At 47.9% G+C, this 16736-nt stretch overlaps 4 protein-coding genes and 2 non-coding genes across 6 annotated transcripts; 2 read left to right on the forward strand and 4 right to left on the reverse strand.

Moving 5' to 3' along the window:
- Positions 1-3179: 3179 nt before the first annotated feature.
- On the forward strand, positions 3180-5783 carry BDV27DRAFT_143877 (threonine/serine exporter family protein; the record flags this gene model as incomplete). Its single annotated transcript, XM_032070173.1, has 1 exon — positions 3180-5783. The coding sequence occupies one exon, from the start codon at positions 3180-3182 to the stop codon at positions 5781-5783; it is 2604 nt and encodes an 867-aa protein (XP_031929239.1).
- A 900-nt stretch (positions 5784-6683) lies between these two features.
- Positions 6684-8325, reverse strand: BDV27DRAFT_156239 (MFS transporter; the record flags this gene model as incomplete). Its single annotated transcript, XM_032072290.1, has 2 exons — positions 6684-7961; positions 8020-8325. The coding sequence occupies 2 exons, from the start codon at positions 8323-8325 to the stop codon at positions 6684-6686; spliced, it is 1584 nt and encodes a 527-aa protein (XP_031929240.1).
- Positions 8326-9234: 909 nt separating this feature from the next.
- Positions 9235-9328, reverse strand: BDV27DRAFT_t74. The gene has a single exon. It is a non-coding gene; the product is annotated as a tRNA-Glu (tRNA).
- Positions 9329-10207: 879 nt separating this feature from the next.
- On the forward strand, positions 10208-10301 carry BDV27DRAFT_t73. Its single transcript has one exon. It is a non-coding gene; the product is annotated as a tRNA-Glu (tRNA).
- A 303-nt stretch (positions 10302-10604) lies between these two features.
- Positions 10605-12945, reverse strand: BDV27DRAFT_156240 (MFS general substrate transporter; the record flags this gene model as incomplete). Its single annotated transcript, XM_032072291.1, has 16 exons — positions 10605-10637; positions 10689-10828; positions 10904-11023; positions 11077-11151; positions 11215-11354; positions 11416-11503; positions 11568-11621; positions 11681-11735; positions 11786-11955; positions 12012-12049; positions 12105-12170; positions 12230-12307; positions 12361-12407; positions 12459-12486; positions 12554-12647; positions 12723-12945. The coding sequence occupies 16 exons, from the start codon at positions 12943-12945 to the stop codon at positions 10605-10607; spliced, it is 1449 nt and encodes a 482-aa protein (XP_031929241.1).
- A 1034-nt stretch (positions 12946-13979) lies between these two features.
- BDV27DRAFT_95596 (uncharacterized protein) lies at positions 13980-16243 on the reverse strand. Its single transcript, XM_032078039.1, has 2 exons — positions 16068-16243; positions 13980-16014 (listed from the first exon to the last, which is right to left on the reverse strand). The coding sequence occupies exon 2, from the start codon at positions 15784-15786 to the stop codon at positions 14074-14076; it is 1713 nt and encodes a 570-aa protein (XP_031929242.1). The 5' UTR covers positions 15787-16014; positions 16068-16243; the 3' UTR covers positions 13980-14073.
- Between the last annotated feature and the right edge of the window lie 493 nt (positions 16244-16736).

Consider the following 16736-nt stretch of genomic DNA (forward strand, 5'->3'; position numbering starts at 1 on the left):
TAGATTGCATGCATGCCGTGGCTTAGATTCCTAAAACAGATAGCTAATGCAGATTCTCCCTGGAAGACGTTATCTAACACCTTTCCACGTAAATTACCAGTTAAGGTGACTCTTCTGACATCATGGGAGAGTACCGGTAGAGCCACAGCTGTATGAGAATGATGTGCTATAGGGGTAAAGGTAAGCTTGGGATTGGCATTGCAATATCTGGGGCGTCTAGTATGATATTTCCGGTCAGTCTACTAGCGTATAGTTTTACTGGGCTATGATTACGGTAAACACCGCAATATGATGAACTAAACGATGTAATTGGCCCGCTAATATTAACAACAAATACACAGTAACTATGGAATATGGATGTGGGTCTCACTTCTGTCAATCATGAAAATCATACGGATGTATGAAACGAATCAATCGAAGCATGGCTGTACGATGATGAAGCCGGGTGGGCCATGATAGCTCAAACACCAAGTAAGGAGCTGTTGCCTGAAACTGTGAGCTCCATGCTGACAAGAACAAACTTTATGCAGATTCAGACCTCTTTTTTCTTCGCATGATTCAGATTATTCGAGGCCGAGGCTGAAACGGTTTCAGTCATCATGTCAGATAGAAATCCTGCCACGTGATTAGGAAATAGATGAAATGATTTTATTTGACAGCCACTACGACAATGAACTTAATATGTGTACTGTGTAATGCTCCGTTTATCATATGGTAAAAGAACAAGCAATGGTTGGGCAGAAACCAACGGTGGAAGCCTCCGGAATACCCAATCCGGCGCGCCGCTGAGAATCACAGACCTAACGGTGCCCCGTGCATATCCAGAAAGCTGATCAGCGGCAAATCCATTAGTCCCGGTTTAGAAGCTGATCAACAGGGACAGCGCCATCTGCACAGGGGTGGCCAGCCATCGCTGATAGGGGGGGGGGGAGAAGGATTCGTAACCGGCTTTCGGCCATTAACTTGCATCTTGCATTTGATATCCAATCAATTCAATCCTAACCTCACCTCTAGAATCCTCCCCACCCTGCCCCTCCTCTGCCCTTTCGTCCCTTATCTCTCACTGTTACATACCTATCACTCTCCTGGTTTTACTATCTTACTACGTACTCTAAAAAATAATAACAAAATTTTTTTTACCGCCACGTGACGATGACGATGGAGCTCTAGGGGGCTTCGTAAGACCGAACTGCCACCTGGACTATCACCTCTTTATCCCCACCACCATAACTTGGAAATCTCCTGCTGATGATCACGATGGTGTGATAGGAGAAAAAAGAAAAAGAAAAAGAAAATCCAATCATGTTGTGCATGTCAAGCTAATTAAGCTTCGTCATTGGCGCATACACGGTCGGCTTTCTCAGGAGGTATCGGCTTCAGAATCCAACATCGGGTAGCCGAACAAAAAAAAAAAAAAACACGAGATGCCAGTGTCTCTTCTTATTCGCACAGCCTTGTTGCCTTCCGAACAAGAACTCCGTGTCCAGACCGACCGAACCTTCCGTGGGTCCCTTTCCTTATCCTTGGGTTTCTCGTTAGCGGTCCGGTTCGGGCGCTAAAAAGCAACTGCTATCTCTTGATAAACTTGTTCCTTAAGATCCACTTCCGGTTTTTGCCTCTTGAGATAAACCACAAGGGAAAAAAAATATGAAAAAGGAGGGCCTAACTAGTATTATGTTAGTCCTCCTCTTTCACTAACGCTAATGGATCCAGTGATCTGCTCTGCTCTAAAGGTTCCAGAAGGATGATCGAGACTGTTCGACCGGTGGGGACAGGCCGACTATTCAGCTCAGGTTTTTCTAAATATTTTCAACCACACAATAACAACCCTAAAAATATAGGAGGACAAAACATGAGAAAAGAAGGGAGAAAAGTGACAAAACATAGCAGAAACAAGAGGAAATCCAGAACAATGAAAGAGTGTCAATTCTGTTCTCTCCATAAAACTAAATATCTCCATCTAAGACCAAATGTGACTCCCCTTTGGCCACTTGTGGTACCATCGTGGACCCCGTGGAACCAATGCTGTCGACCGTGGTCACAGCCAAGATAGTCGCTAAAAAAAAAAAAAAAAAAGACTACTCTAACTATGCCTAAGCGTTGTTCTAGTCCATCGAGGTTGGGTGTCGCACTTAGTCTTGTTTCTCTGTTGGTAATTTTTTATTTTCTTATGGTTTATTCTGTTACTCTAACTAAATCCCCTGAGGGTTGACGCCATTAGAGGAGGGGCTAGACAATTGGATCCTTTTAAACGCCGGAGGATGGACGTTTCTTTTGTTTTTGATTTTCTATCTAGCAACTCTAATCGGTGATTCATCTGGCACTGGATATCAAATCTTCCCTAAGCCGGTGATTTATCATCGTGGCGAAGACACTGCAGCGATTTGATACAAAACTCCACTTCCCTCCAGCATCCCTCTCACATCCCCTAACGTCAGGACCCCCGGGTATCAGTAATCTACTGCAAATTTAATACTTTTAATCTTCTTCATTTGAAGAGTCTTGCAACACAGGTTCGACGACAGATCGTGCAATATCCAAAATCTTCTACGCTCCGTGATTGAATATTTTCAATCGACATCCCCTGTTTTGACTATCAGCCACTGCTCTATATCAAACGACATCTCTCCTTGTCTTCTCCTACTCGGGCCTTTGGATTAGTCTTCCGTGTGACAAAAAGAGGAGACCGGATATATCTCCTTCTTCCTCTTAATATCTTCCAAGTGGATTACCTTTCATAGCCCTACCCAGATTTCGAGTCATGTCCCCGTGACGTGCTACTATCATTCCTTGTGGCGGGACCTCTACCCCTTCTTTCCTATCCATCCGACCATTCCCTCCCGGTAGTTGTGTCCAAAGTACCGCTACACACAGGCTATCCTGTCCTTGCTTAAGAGCTTTTGCTGTCACAAAGTTCCACGAAGGTAGGATCTTGGCAAAGCTTCTTGTTAGCCATCCAGTACTGATCTAACCGTCTCGGTAGGCTACAACCACGCGCTCGCTCAACCAAAACTCTAGTCGCTGGCTCGACATAGAGCAAAGAAAAGGAAAGCAAAGCAATAATAACTCACAAGGAAATATCAAACAATCAAGAATAGGATGCAGAAAGAACGAAGGTAACACGAAGACCCAAAGAATTTGCTTAGACCCTGTTTGGCGAGTCACGTAAAGAACCCAAAATGGCTGGTGGTTATTTCGATTTACCGGTCGCCTCCTCGAGGCGCTCAAGCGTCACTGAAGTACCTGATGGGGCAAACAGATCCTCTGCAGGGCCGCGTGTATCCTCCCCACCATCACCCAATAGTGAAGCCCTTCAGGACCGATCGATGGACCTACGCGGAGCTCAGGGCAAGCATCGGAATGCCGGCATTCTCAAGAACACCAATCGCGTTAAGTTTACTGTTAGCGAGTATGGGCTTGGCGAGGTCCCCTCCGGATCGACGTCAGAGAGCCTGTTTGATGGAAGGGGCTCATCATTGCCGCAAAAGCCCTTACCCACTGCTAGCATTCCATCGACGGAGAAAGCATCCGCCGAGCCCCAATCGTTTCCCTTGGTTGATATCAGCAGTAGCTCACCAACTGGTGTCACCGGCCGAACGATCCACTCGCGGGCTAGCTCCCCAGGAGTCACTGGGGACAATGAGGTCAGCTATGAGAAGGGGAGGGCCATATACTCCGCCCAAGAGAGAGCTCAGAGGCTCGCATCCCTCCTTGGTCGCACCTCAAAGTCTCCGAAGCCAAGTCCTCGTTCGAGTCTGCCGTCATCAATAGCGTCCACACCTACTGAAGTGGCGCTACCCTCCGAGGATGGTGACGAGATTCCTATGATCAGTCTTCCCGAGAAGCAATACGACTTCTTCTCCGACGATGAAGACAACCTCATAGATAAGCGACAATCTACACGCACTGCAGAAGCCCATCAGCTAGTGCGACAAATGACTCGAAAGGACTTTAGCTTTTTCTCGCGCATCCGCGCTCCCTCTCCCGGCCTCCGCTCTGGTCAGATCACTCCTCTTGAAGAGAGGGATCCCGACGCCTATGTCGAACGGCCAGCTCATTATCGCGGCGGCATTCTCTCTACCCTCTTGAAGCTCTATGATCAGCCCTCTCAGCAGAACTATTCTCGAGGCCGGTATGGTCACTCACGTCAAAGCAGTTCGTCGGGACTTAGTGGGCGAGGCTTGTCCCCGGACCCTGGCTGGAAGCCCCAGCGGCCGAGGAAGTGGTACGAGAAATCTCCGAACCAATCCAGCATATCTCTGTCTGGATCGACTGCCAAAAACTCCTCTAGCTCTCCTATCGCCATGCTCAAGCGCTCACGAAGTATTGGTGCTATACCTGGTATGCCTAAGAGGATGGGGAAACCACAATTGGAGGATGAGATCCGCATCACTGTTCACATCGCCGAGCTCCTCTCACGCCAGCGTTATCTACTTCTACTTTGCCGTGCATTGATGAAATACGGAGCACCTACACACAGGTTGGAGGAGTATATGAGGATGTCTGCTCGCGTTCTAGAGATTGACGGTCAATTCTTGTATATGCCGGGCTGTATGATCATTTCCTTCGACGACGCATCTACCCACACTACCGAAGTAAAGCTGGTCCGCTCTCACCAGGGTGTTGACCTGAGTCGACTGTCCGACGTTCATCAAATCTACAAGGAAGTGATTCACGACGTCATCGGCGTCGAAGAGGCCACACAGCGGCTCGAGGAGATCATGAAGAGACCGAACAGGTACCCGGTTTGGTTCCTGATTCTGATTCACGGCTTCGCCAGCGCCAGCGTTGGGCCCTTTGCCTTCAATGCCCGCCCCATTGACATGCCCATTGCTTTCGTGCTGGGATGTCTCCTGGGTATTCTACAGCTGGTCTTGTCCCCTCGGTCCTATCTCTACTCGAATGTTTTCGAGATCTCGGCAGCGGTCTTGACGTCATTCCTAGCCAGGGCTTTTGGAAGCATTCGCTACAACGGTGAACGTCTCTTCTGCTTCTCAGCATTGGCACAATCGTCAATTGCCCTCATCCTGCCTGGGTACATGGTACTGTGCGCTAGCCTGGAGCTACAATCACGCAGTATCGTTGCGGGCTCCGTCCGCATGGTTTACGCCATCATCTACTCTCTGTTCCTTGGATTCGGTATCACAATTGGCACTGCTGTATATGGCCTCTTGGATAGCGATGCATCCTCCGATTACACATGCCCCGCCAGTCCGATCACCAACGAATACCTCCAACATTTCCCTTTTGTTATCCCTTTCACCATCTGCCTTGCCATTGTCAACCACGCGAAGCTGAAACAAATTCCAATGATGATCGTCATTGCTTTCGCGGGGTATGTAACCAACTACTTCGGCTCCAAGCGATTCTATTCGAGCACACAAGTGTCCAATGCGTTGGGCGCCTTCGTGATCGGCGTTATGGGAAACCTCTACAGCCGACTGCGACACGGGTTCGCAGCTGCCGCGATGCTACCTGCTATCTTTGTTCTCGTCCCATCCGGACTTGCAGCCAGTGGATCCCTGATCTCCGGGATCGCCTCGGCAGAGCAGATTACCAGCAAAATCACTCCTTACTCTGTCGTTTCCAATGGCACCCAGGGATTCGTGGATGCAGCAAAGAACATGACCACAACAGCAAGCAACGATCAATTCCACGGAGTCGTCTTTGACATCGGATACGGCATGGTCCAGGTCGCAATCGGCTTCACTGTCGGTCTTTTCCTCGCTGCATTGGTCGTGTATCCGCTTGGAAAGAAACGAAGCGGACTGTTCAGCTTCTAAAACACCACGCATACATAACAACCATGCATACATACCCATTCGTTCGCATATCCTTCCGTCATTTATCTATTTTCAATCTCTCATCAGTTGATATGGATCGCATCATCGTCACGCAGCAAGCGAGTTCGTCGTGTTATTTAGCGTGTGTCCTCTATTCTATTCTCTATTCCTTTTGTCTTTTGTTTTGTTTATATATCGGCGTCACATACTACTATCTCTTGCATTTCCTTTCTCTGGTCAGTTTTGCTTCACATTGAAACCCTTCTCTTGCATTTTTGGATGTCACGATATGATCTGAATTGGTTCGGAATTAGCGAGCAAGCAATACACGGGATATTCAGCAACTGGGCTTGATCTTCTTTTCTTTTCTTTGTATGCCTTTTTGGTCGATTGTATCTGATTTTTGGGTTTCTGTTTTTTCTTTGGGGCTATGATAAATATAAAATGGGTCGGCGCGAGTGGCTGCTTAAAATGACTTTGGTTTTTTTCAACTTTTTTGCTGGGGCATATGTTTATAGCAGTGATATCATTTGAGAATACACTATGTACAGATTTCTGTGGCTTGAAGGTCGCAGATTCTTTTCGGGTTTCCCTGAAGTTATCATTTCATTCTGTCTAAAATCACTCTTGGTTTCTGGGATTCTCACCAAGATATTAAGGTTACTTACCTTGTCATATTAGCCTTATCCAGATGTACTAAAATGTGTGCTACCTTGTCCTAGGTATACTTTTGAACATGGTATATCTAGTAGTAGTCATTCTTGCGTTCATTTCTCACGTACTCACTCTCTGACATCCACTGAATATCACTAGCAAAAATGGTATAATTCAATGAGGTATCTATATAGTCTATCTATCCATGCTAATCACACTACTAATTTATACTCAAACGCTACAACTTCACTTTTCCATCCTATCCCCAGACCTATGAATTTCACTCTTTCCCAACCTCTCCTCCCTCCATCGCGGCCCAAACCTCACAACAACCCCCAAAAGCGGCGCCGTGCCTAACATAACAAACGCAATGAAAGTAAAACACCATCCCCTCCCCATGGCATTCAGCATAGGATCAATCAAAGCCGTAGCACCAGCACCCAGCAAACAGCGAACGAAATTATTCGAAGCCGTCGCGGCACTCGCGTTACCCGGGTAAAGATCCACAAGCAACGTACTTACAGTATTAAAAGCGCCGGTCAAGCCTAATCCCATTACGAACAGGATCGTGGTGGGGGCAGCTAGATGGATGCCGAAGTGTAGGACCCAGCCGAATGCAATCACGGTTAGACTACCGATGGTTAGCAGCGGGAAAGCGAGTTGCAGACGGGCTTTTTCGATGGGAAAGTCTTTTAGGTCCTCCCTGGAGCCGTGGTGGAGGGGGACGCCGAGTCGTTTTGCGAGACGGCGGTAGTTGTAGTCTAGGATTTTGCCTGAGATGATGGAGGCGATTGTGGCGCCGAGGCCGAAGGGAATGTAGCAGAGGCCGATTTGGAGGTCGTTGAGGTTGTATAAGTTTTGGTATATTGAGGGGATGGAGGCGCTGACGTCGTAGAAGCCGGCGAAGAGGATGGCGTTTGAGAGGAGGATTATGCTTGTGTCTTTTTGGAAGACGATGGAGAGGGTTCTTAGGGGGTTTGGGAAGGTAATCTTGTTATGTCTTTCCCCTGGGGTGTTGTTTGCTTCCTGTCTTTCTGTTCTTCTTGTTCTGGTCTGATACCAGTTGATCAATGATAGGTTCCATGTTGGAGGCGGGATCGAACCGTCGCCGACTACTTTCCGGGCGGTTTCGGGGAAGAAGAGTAGGAACTGGACGGTGAAGGCGCCAGCGAATATAGTCAGAAACCAGAATATAGCTCTCCATCCTAGATACTGCGCCAGAAGGCCTCCGATGACCGGACCCACGGACGGGCCCAGTAGCGTGCCGGCAGTTACGAAGCCCATATATGAGCCCCGCTCCGCGGCAGTTGCGATATCCGACACCACCCCCGAGCCGAGCGCAATAGTGGTGCTAATTCCAGCGCTTTGTAGACAACGGAGAATGAAGAGTGCGGCATAGTTGTTTTGTAGTGCAAGTCCAATATTGGCTGCTATGTACAGGATGAAACATCCGATGTAAGCCGGCCGTCGGCCTGCTTTGTCTGCAAAGTCGCCTACAAACATGGGCGATAACCCTTGGAAAATCTTCTTATCATAAATTGTTTTATTCATGAGTAGACAGAAGGAACAAGGGAATTCGTACCATGTAACTCATGAGAGTCAGATTGATCAAGCCACCTGAGACATGTAGGTCATGGGCTAGGGTGTTTAGGGCCGGGTAGTAAATCTGTGAAGACACTGGAGAAAAGAAGCCAGCCCAGGATGTACAAAAGACGATATATCTCTTCTGTGCTTTTGGAAATGCAGAATACACGACCTCGCTAACTCCGGCCGGTGTGTGAGCTAGGACGGCATCACCCGTGGCTTCTCCCTGAGCTTTTTTCTCAGAGGTACCCGGACTAGATAGAGTTCCTTTAAGGCCGTCTGCATCATTACAATCCGGGGCCATTTTCCTTGTATAAAAGCCTTCACAACAAAAATCAAGCAATACAACTTGCGGGGCCCAGGGCAGAAATGCAGGTGGTCCGTGCTCTTTATGGTCACCTGACTTTATCCAATTATCGAGCTAATCCGGTCTTGCTTTAGATAGATTGCGTTAATTGATGCATATGTATTGAAGATAGAAGTTGTTTGTCGGCAGGTCAATTTCTTATCAGCTGGCTGCGATTCCCTGTCAGGCAGGGTTCGCCGTCGGCAAAGTCTTCGTTGTGCAACCCTAGTTTAAGTCATGCAGCACTATAGTAAACTGATGAAGAGCATATCAAGGAGTTAATCCTCCAATATTGCAGTCTTGGAAAAGCTGAACGACCGTTAGTAGTTGATCACGAGTGAATGTCGTACTCGGGAAGGAAGGCCCCTGCTTCATTCACGCTTTGTCTTCCACGTTGGAGGCAGAAAATAGCCCTAGGACTCGGACACTGACATAGAGACAGAATGGCATGTAAGTGTAAGCAAACTATGAGACCGATACGACCAATTGGAAAGATCGGGTCCCCTACCTTTAATATATCATCAATCCTCGGGTGGCCCGCGAGGCTTATATCATTCGACTGACGGTCATATGCACTGCCATTGTATCCCAAAAGTCGACATGTTGAGTGAACCAACGAAGCATTTGATTACATGAGATGATGCAGATCCTCTCAAGTCGAAAAAAAAAAAAGTTTATTCGTGACCGCGAAAGTGTTGAATGCGGCTGCAGGGAAGAGTGGCCTCCGAGTCACCGACACTGGGACAACTGAATTGAATGGGTTGGAAAGAACACCAGGAAGTGGTGTTAAACTAGGGAGTGTTAAAATAGAAAAAAGAGGTATAATGATTGTATGCCCGGATAGAGAAGGGCAAAAAAGAAATATGACTCCGATACGGGGAATCGAACCCCGAGCTGCCGCGGAACTTGCTTTCATGTTTAAGCTGAAAGGCGGCGATGTTAGCCGTTACACCATATCGGATGTTATTGACAATATGCCGGAGGTTTTAGCATTATACCTGAAATTTAAAATTGTGCTTTATTATAAGGCCGGCTCTATAACGCTTGTTGAAGATGGGGACGGGGCGGTTTTCATGGGATACTAAAGAAATTAACCCAAAGAAAAGAACATCGCAGGCTTTGAGATTCCACATATTATCCAATTTCATCATTTCAGGCCACGGTGGTGGGCGAGCTTCGGTTCGCGATTGGGATCCGCTAGGCCTATACCTACCACATACTCACACTCCTCTTCACAGTGTCGGCATGACTTGTACACTATGTCGCCCAGTTTGCAATATATATATCATGCTCCAGAATTAGCTCTCACTATTTTGATAACTATTTGGAGATAACTTATAGTCGTCATGTCTAGACTTAGTGGTGTTTGACTCCCTTATATGCCCCCATTGGCCTGTACTTGGGGCTGCTGGTTACAGCTATTGCGACTAGTAACCTTACCATAACACCCTGCTATCCTAGGAATAACCCTTTATGTTGAGTTTTCAGGTATCATGGTTACGGTAGTGTCGTTTGACTGTCACGATATCCTAGGGTTGTTGGCTTACTATGATCCGAAGACGCTCCCTTCTATCATTGCCGAGTAATTATATATAGCCACGAAACAGATAGCTCTGCAGCACAACACACCCTTTAAGCCTTAGGTAGTTTGACCTCTAGCAGATTCAATGGCCTTGATAAATCACATATAGTAGAAGAATCCTAGCGCTGGATCCATACTCAAAAACATTCCAAGAGAATTATAACACCTAGTCGCTGACACGAGTAATTAGGGCTCATCAACATAGATAGACATCCTGTTGGCTTGTATATACAAAAACGAAATTACACTTTCATCAAATCCGATATGGTGTAACGGCTAACATCGCCGCCTTTCAGCTTAAACATGAAAGCAAGTTCCGCGGCAGCTCGGGGTTCGATTCCCCGTATCGGAGTCAGAAGATTTCTTTTTTTTTTTTTGTCTTGGCTTACTTTATCTGACGTTTTTTTAACGCCTTAGAACTAGGAAGGAAGGATACACTTTCTGCTCCATGCAGAGGTATTGAGTTCTGGTATCATATAGCTCGCGGCTTAGGGAATTGGGAGGATACCATGCATGAGGTTGAATCCCCTTTCCCCTATAGTGGTTTGTATCTCCAATCACACATTTACTTTTGTTTTCAGTCCCGTCTAGGATTCATGTGTAGCGTGTCATCACTTTCATTTGTTCATTATCATAGTGTCTGAGAAAGATACATCTAGCGATATCCATACCCGAGATCATGTACAATCTAGCCATGTAATAAGTCGGGCCACTATTTCGCCTCAACCGTTTCCCTCACTATATTCTTATCCCCAGAGTCCGTACCAACAGAGTGTCGTATAGGGCCCTGTTCTTCATCCTGGCCTATAGTGGCTTGCTTATCATGCTCGATAGGAGCATAACGCCTAACAACCAACCAGGTCGGGAATGCCGCGAGACCTAGATTAGTGCTTGGGTTAGTCTTTCCCGTCTCTAGATCCAAAGAACAAGACAAGGAAATGGGAAGCAACATACCAAGCAGAATAGTATTCACAGCAAGGGGAACTCGCCCGCCATACCAGTTTCTCGTGTTGATGCCGAATGAAACGGCCTGAGCAAAACTTTCCTGCCCACGGAGGACGCCAGAGTACCGGGCTAGATGGTACTATTAGTGGTTGGTTTCCATTTTGGTACTGGACTTCACGTACCCAGTTCTGAGATGTTGTCGGTCATTGTGGAGACGAGATAGTAGAGCCAGTTTTGGAGTGCTTGTTGGGAGAATTCTAATGTTATAGAGTTTAGCGAGATATCCGGCAGAAAACAAATTTATTCTGAAGGATACTAACCCCAGAGAAGGATAACGAAGAGCCCCTCTGTGAAGCCCTTGTCGGACCAGTCGTATGAGGGTGGGTTCGCAGTGTACTTCTCTTGTATTACCCAGGCGTAGACCCATGTGGCGATGTGTACGAGGATGACGTAAAAGAAGCTGGAGTCCTGGTTAGTATACCCTTTGCTGCTGATTGATGCTTCATGGTGAACGGCCATACCTGTATGTGACCCGGTTCTTAATTGTGATTCCTCTATAATCAAGGAACCGACTAATCATCCCCGAGGATAACAATCTTGCGAAGTTGCCTGGCCGATGTTAGACACAGCTCGGACTTGAAACATCTAATACCCGGATTGTTGAAAGACATACTGACAAAGCCGATCAAAGCACGAGCTCTGACACCGAAGTAATAGGTCGTAAAGTCTATCCAAGAGACTGTTAGTGTTTCCACGTGTAGAAATATAGAACATGCAAAACCATACTTCCACTATACTGGTTAAAGTACGCCGCCCAGAAGATCGGCAACATCAGAAGAACCTGAATCGGTGTTAGCTAAACTATCGATGAAAGTGAGAACAAGCACTGACTTCTTTTCGACAAGAAAGCTTCCAAAGCTCCCGCATCTCCGCACGCCATGAGTCCTGCAGAACAATCCTCACTTTACTCCCATCGCTACGCTGGACCCTCTCAGGTGGCGAGAGAAATATCGCCAGGGGAATGGAGAGGCACTGTAATGCGACGAAGATGAGATAAGTCTCTGTATAAGCTGTTAGCAGTCACCCTTGCAGGGAAAGTAGATTCGGCTAGACTTACGTGAGTCAACTTTTCCTTTGCTCTTCGCTTCAGCAGAACTGTAACTGAGTGAGCAGAATATCTCAACATATTTTTATCTCCCAAGACACTTACTGATTGAGCCCGAGGACAATTGCGCCGCCTAGCAAAGGTCCACCGGTACGAAACCAAAGCCAGATACTGTTCATGGTCAATAATATTGTCCACCAAGCCAAGTTATCATACCTAGATCGACTCACTTCATATATCTGCCCCGCTTTGTTGGCTCCGGATATCCCAATGCCACAGCACCCTCAGAAGCCCAGAAAAGACCCGCCCTGGTTGTTGCGTAAGAGAATGGATAGCTGTTGACCGGATATCTCATACTTACGACAAACCACAGGCTACCGCTCCAACAAGCACAAACCAAACGTTGCCCTGCACTTGTAATTAGCATCCCCCACGAGCACCCCAAAGTCTGGCACGTACATAGCGGTTATTCGTATATAATGCGGCACTGTACCGTCGCTCGTTAGTCCAAATCTAATAATCCCCCAAAGCGAGATGTATGAAAATATACGTACGAGTAAATCGGATATCCAACCGCACCCAAAAGCAGGGTCCAATTCAACCCGATGCGGTTCGCAACCGGACCGCCGAAGAGACACAGAAAACCCACTGTAAGAAGCGGCAGAGATCAGCACCGCAAGCCAATACAACACCCGATCATGAATTATCAACGAGTCAGCATACTAAGACCAAAAACCAACGCATTGGCAGCATTAATTAAGAACGGCGACTGCGCGCCACCAGCACCCAAGGAATTCATCGCATTCCACAAGCCGGGCGCCATAAAGCCCACTCCACCGATGACAAAGGCATTGAAGAGCGTCGAGTGATACCATATCCGTCTCTCTTTATTTTCTACCGCTATATCGGTGGATGAAACCGAATGCGATGATGGTTGTTCGGCCATGGCGTTGGGTAGTCTCGTCGTTAACAGCCCGTCAAACTGAAGAGAAGGATCTGGGCAAGAAGCATGTTCCGCGCCATAATAGATATAACATGCTTTATGGCTCCCATCTCTTCATTCAATTGTCTCGTTGGGAAAATCCTCATATTGAAAGAAAATTGCGTGCTTTTGTGAATATCACGATAGCGTGCCATTTACATGCTACTATGACACTTGGTGTACAGACCCAAGACTGCAACGTCTGGCCAAGGGGCCAATCAATGACTGGTGGTGGAGAAGAGCTTTGATGCATATCGGCCTGGGCCGCCGCTTAAAATACTTGCTGCTCATGCAAGTCATACAGGCTCATGCAGCATTAAAGGACGGTGTCTATTTCTACAACATCAAGGTGATCGAGTCCTTTCCCATTATATGATTACATGCATGTCATTGACGTGTATGACATATTGGCCTGTCAATCGTTGTCACTTGAAAACACACACACACACACACACACACACACACACACACAAAAGATGCTACGATTTCTACGGGAACTGGACTGGCCGTTTCTCCATAAGCTGTACTGATGTCGTTCAGTATTGAGAACTAATAGAACTGACGCTTGTACATACATGGCCAGATGATGTACACCGAAAGAATGAAATTTGGAATCGCCCTGGGCGCAAGATGATCGACTCAGTCCGACCAAAATAAAACCCCCTGTTGCAGCAACAGGAGCAGCCAGGTCACGAAACCCACTACATAACGTAGAATTGATTTTTCCCGTTTTCATCAGCGCATTCGGCAGTTGCAAGGAGTGGACAAGAACGTGAACAGAGGTTGGAGAGTAAAGAAATTTCAGAAAGAAAGGAAGAAGGTAATAAGAAAAGAACTTCATCATCCAAGGCTGATGTTGCGGAAGGCCGCTTATGTGTGTCCAACCACATAGGAAAAGCAACATTAGAGACAATTTCGACTATCACATGAGAGTATCCACTTGGAACAGGAGAGAAGCTCTGGCCCGCTGTCCAAGTACAACAAACGAGTAAAGTGGGGCGTTTAAAAAATGACAAGAAAACAAGCGCAAAAAGTAATCATCCAAGTGTGCACATCCGTTACGTCTCAGTCACATTATGTACGATGTTCGCGTTACATGATCGGGGTCTTGCGCTTTTCGGCGCTAGATAGCACAAGCATCGGGGTCTTGCGCCGTTCTGGACCCTGCACTGCTGTCTTCTGGCCAGCGACGACAGCAGCCACCGAAGGTGTCCCCACGGGCGAAGAAACTGGATCCGTACGAACATCCGCCAATTTTCCGCCAAAGAAGCCACCGTCCTCGCTGATTGGCGTGGTCGTGTACGGGCTATCCTGCGACCGCCGTTCCCGAGAAGATCTCTCCTTCCTCTCAGACCCAATGGCGCCATTGGCTGCGGCACGAAGGCTTCCCAAACTGGGTTTGCTTGAGAGACTGCCACTGCGAACGGTAGCATCATCACCGTCGGAGAATGTGAATTCCTTCTCACTCGCCGGGGTGTTGGTGCCACCGCTACTATGGCATCCGAAGCTGCGGCTATCTCCGCGTCGTTCAAGGCCTGCACGCACAAGGTTGTGAACGGCGCGACGGCGCTGACGGGTTGCAAAGTTCTTGCTTCCTTCATGGTTCGATGTGGGCTTCGCAACAAGTTCTTCCAAAGAGGGTGGACCCCTGGGTTGCCGGATCGGGTGCTCTCCGGCGCGATTCTGGCCAGGCCCAAAAGTTCCAGTCGCCGGAGTCTGAGAAAGGGCAGCGGTTTTGGGAGCGGCAGGAGCCATGCTTGAGTTTGCCTTGGCCGTGTCAATAGAGAATCTAGCAGGGTTAAACGACGAGCTCTTTTTGTGACCTCTGCGGAATGCATTGACGGAGGGAGGAGGCAAAGGGGCAGTTTCCTGGGGAGGAGAAGGGCTAGCACTTGGAGGAGAGGCCGGCTGCGATAATTGTTTCGTCTCCGGGGGAGGGGAAACTTCAGCTCGGAACGCTGGTACCTGCATGGCAGGAGATTGCGTCTCCTCTTCCTGGTAAGGTGAAGAACTTTCTTGCTGGCAGGAATTGTCGTAAATGTAATTTTGTTGACCAGTGAGGGGGTTGTAGACGGAGAACAGCCCCGGTTGGCCCGGCACTGGCTGTACAATAGGCTGCACACCCTGCTGGAGCTGTTGCTGATAGAAGCCCATGCCCGGAACGGCGAGAGAAGGGTATTCCTGCTGCTGGTTCATCGGCATCCCCAGGTTGAGGCCCTGGAACTGCTGGGCCGCTGCGGTAACGCTAATCAGTTGTTGTTGTAGGCGCTGTTGTTGGGCCGCCAGGAAAAGGTTTGTGGACATCAATTCCGCGTATAGACTCTCGTCAATTGGCATATCGCCGGCGATGTCAATAGCCGGAGGTGCGAGCACCTGCTCCGGCAGAGTGTATACTGGGCGACCGGTGTTCATGTCCAGGCCCTGATTGAGGGCCATTGAGTGTCGAGGGAAGCCAGTTCCCATGGCAGTTTGTGGAACACGATCAGTAGTGCGGTTGGAAAGATTCCCATATCGATCACCCTCCACGCCCAAGTGCTGTTGGCGGGCGGAAGCTGAGGGGACGGTGGCAGATTTTGGAGCCGTCCTTAAACCTGCCAGAAGATGCGAACGGCTGGTGCGTGGAGTGGGAATGGGAGCTGAAGGCTGGGATTCATCAATGGTGGAGATGTGTGGAGGTGGCACACTCAAACGCTTCACATTAGGGCCCTTTCTCCGAGACCCGAAACCGGAACTCGGGGCCCCAAGCGAGCTTCCGTTATTGAAAGACGGATTGTAAGTCATCTGAGCAAGACCGCCAGTGTCCATACTCGCAACTAGTATAAAGGAAGAAAGCCTCGAGGGTAGTATGTGCAACGGATAAGAATCAAAGAGCCGTAGTGAACCGAAGGCACTATGTAGTCGACCAAACGGAAAGCCTGTGTATTAAATTATTACAAGGAGGCGATGGTAAGAATGAAACACTCGAGGATCGCTCTGACACCAGAGATCGTGTCTATTATGTAAAGCGTTGAGACTGCGGTCGCGAATCCTAGACTTGGCCGGTGTCAGCAAGATCGTAAAGGCGATCGACATAACAATCGACATACCTGAGAAATATGCGATGAGAATGAATGGAGTCGCAAAGAGAGAGAGCTAGAAAAGACAAAGAATGATTAATAACCAGGTGTACAGGGAACGATCGACCTGGAGGTCAGGGCAGAGTTGCAGCTGCCAAAAGGAGATTCGATGGTAGAAGTGATGGACGACAGACGCGACCGGACGTCAGGAACCGAGGCAAGAAAGTCGAGAGACAAGGGAAATGAAGGTCTCTATAATTAAAGACGATGATAAAAAAAAAATTGGGTGGGAGATGCTCTGCAGCTCCCGACCGAAAGGATGCTTGAACACGAAAAATGGAAAAGGAGGAGAGACTCGAAGGTTTGACCGTTGAGGAGAACAAACAACGGAAAATGAGAACAGAGCCGCTCAAGTGACGAAGTAAGGGATCGTCGAATGGAACTTTTATTTATTCTCTCTCTCTTTCTTGCTCTCAGACTTTCTTTTTATTTTCTATTTTCTTTGGCGTTTTTTGCCTTTTTTTCCTGATCCTCCAAAGTATCCAGTAAATCGTGGAGAGGGAAAGAAGAGAGGAAAGAAGAGAGATGGCGATGATAGGGTAGTGCACTGATGAATTGGTCCGTTCGGCTGTTGGCGCGCGTTGGGTCGCTTTTTTTTTTTTCTTTTTTTTTCCTTCGCGCTTTTTCCTTCGTATCCGC

The sequence above is a fragment of the Aspergillus caelatus genome, assembly GCF_009193585.1.
Source record: "Aspergillus caelatus strain CBS 763.97 unplaced genomic scaffold BDV27scaffold_56, whole genome shotgun sequence".
NCBI classification, from domain to species: Eukaryota; Fungi; Ascomycota; class Eurotiomycetes; order Eurotiales; family Aspergillaceae; genus Aspergillus; species Aspergillus caelatus.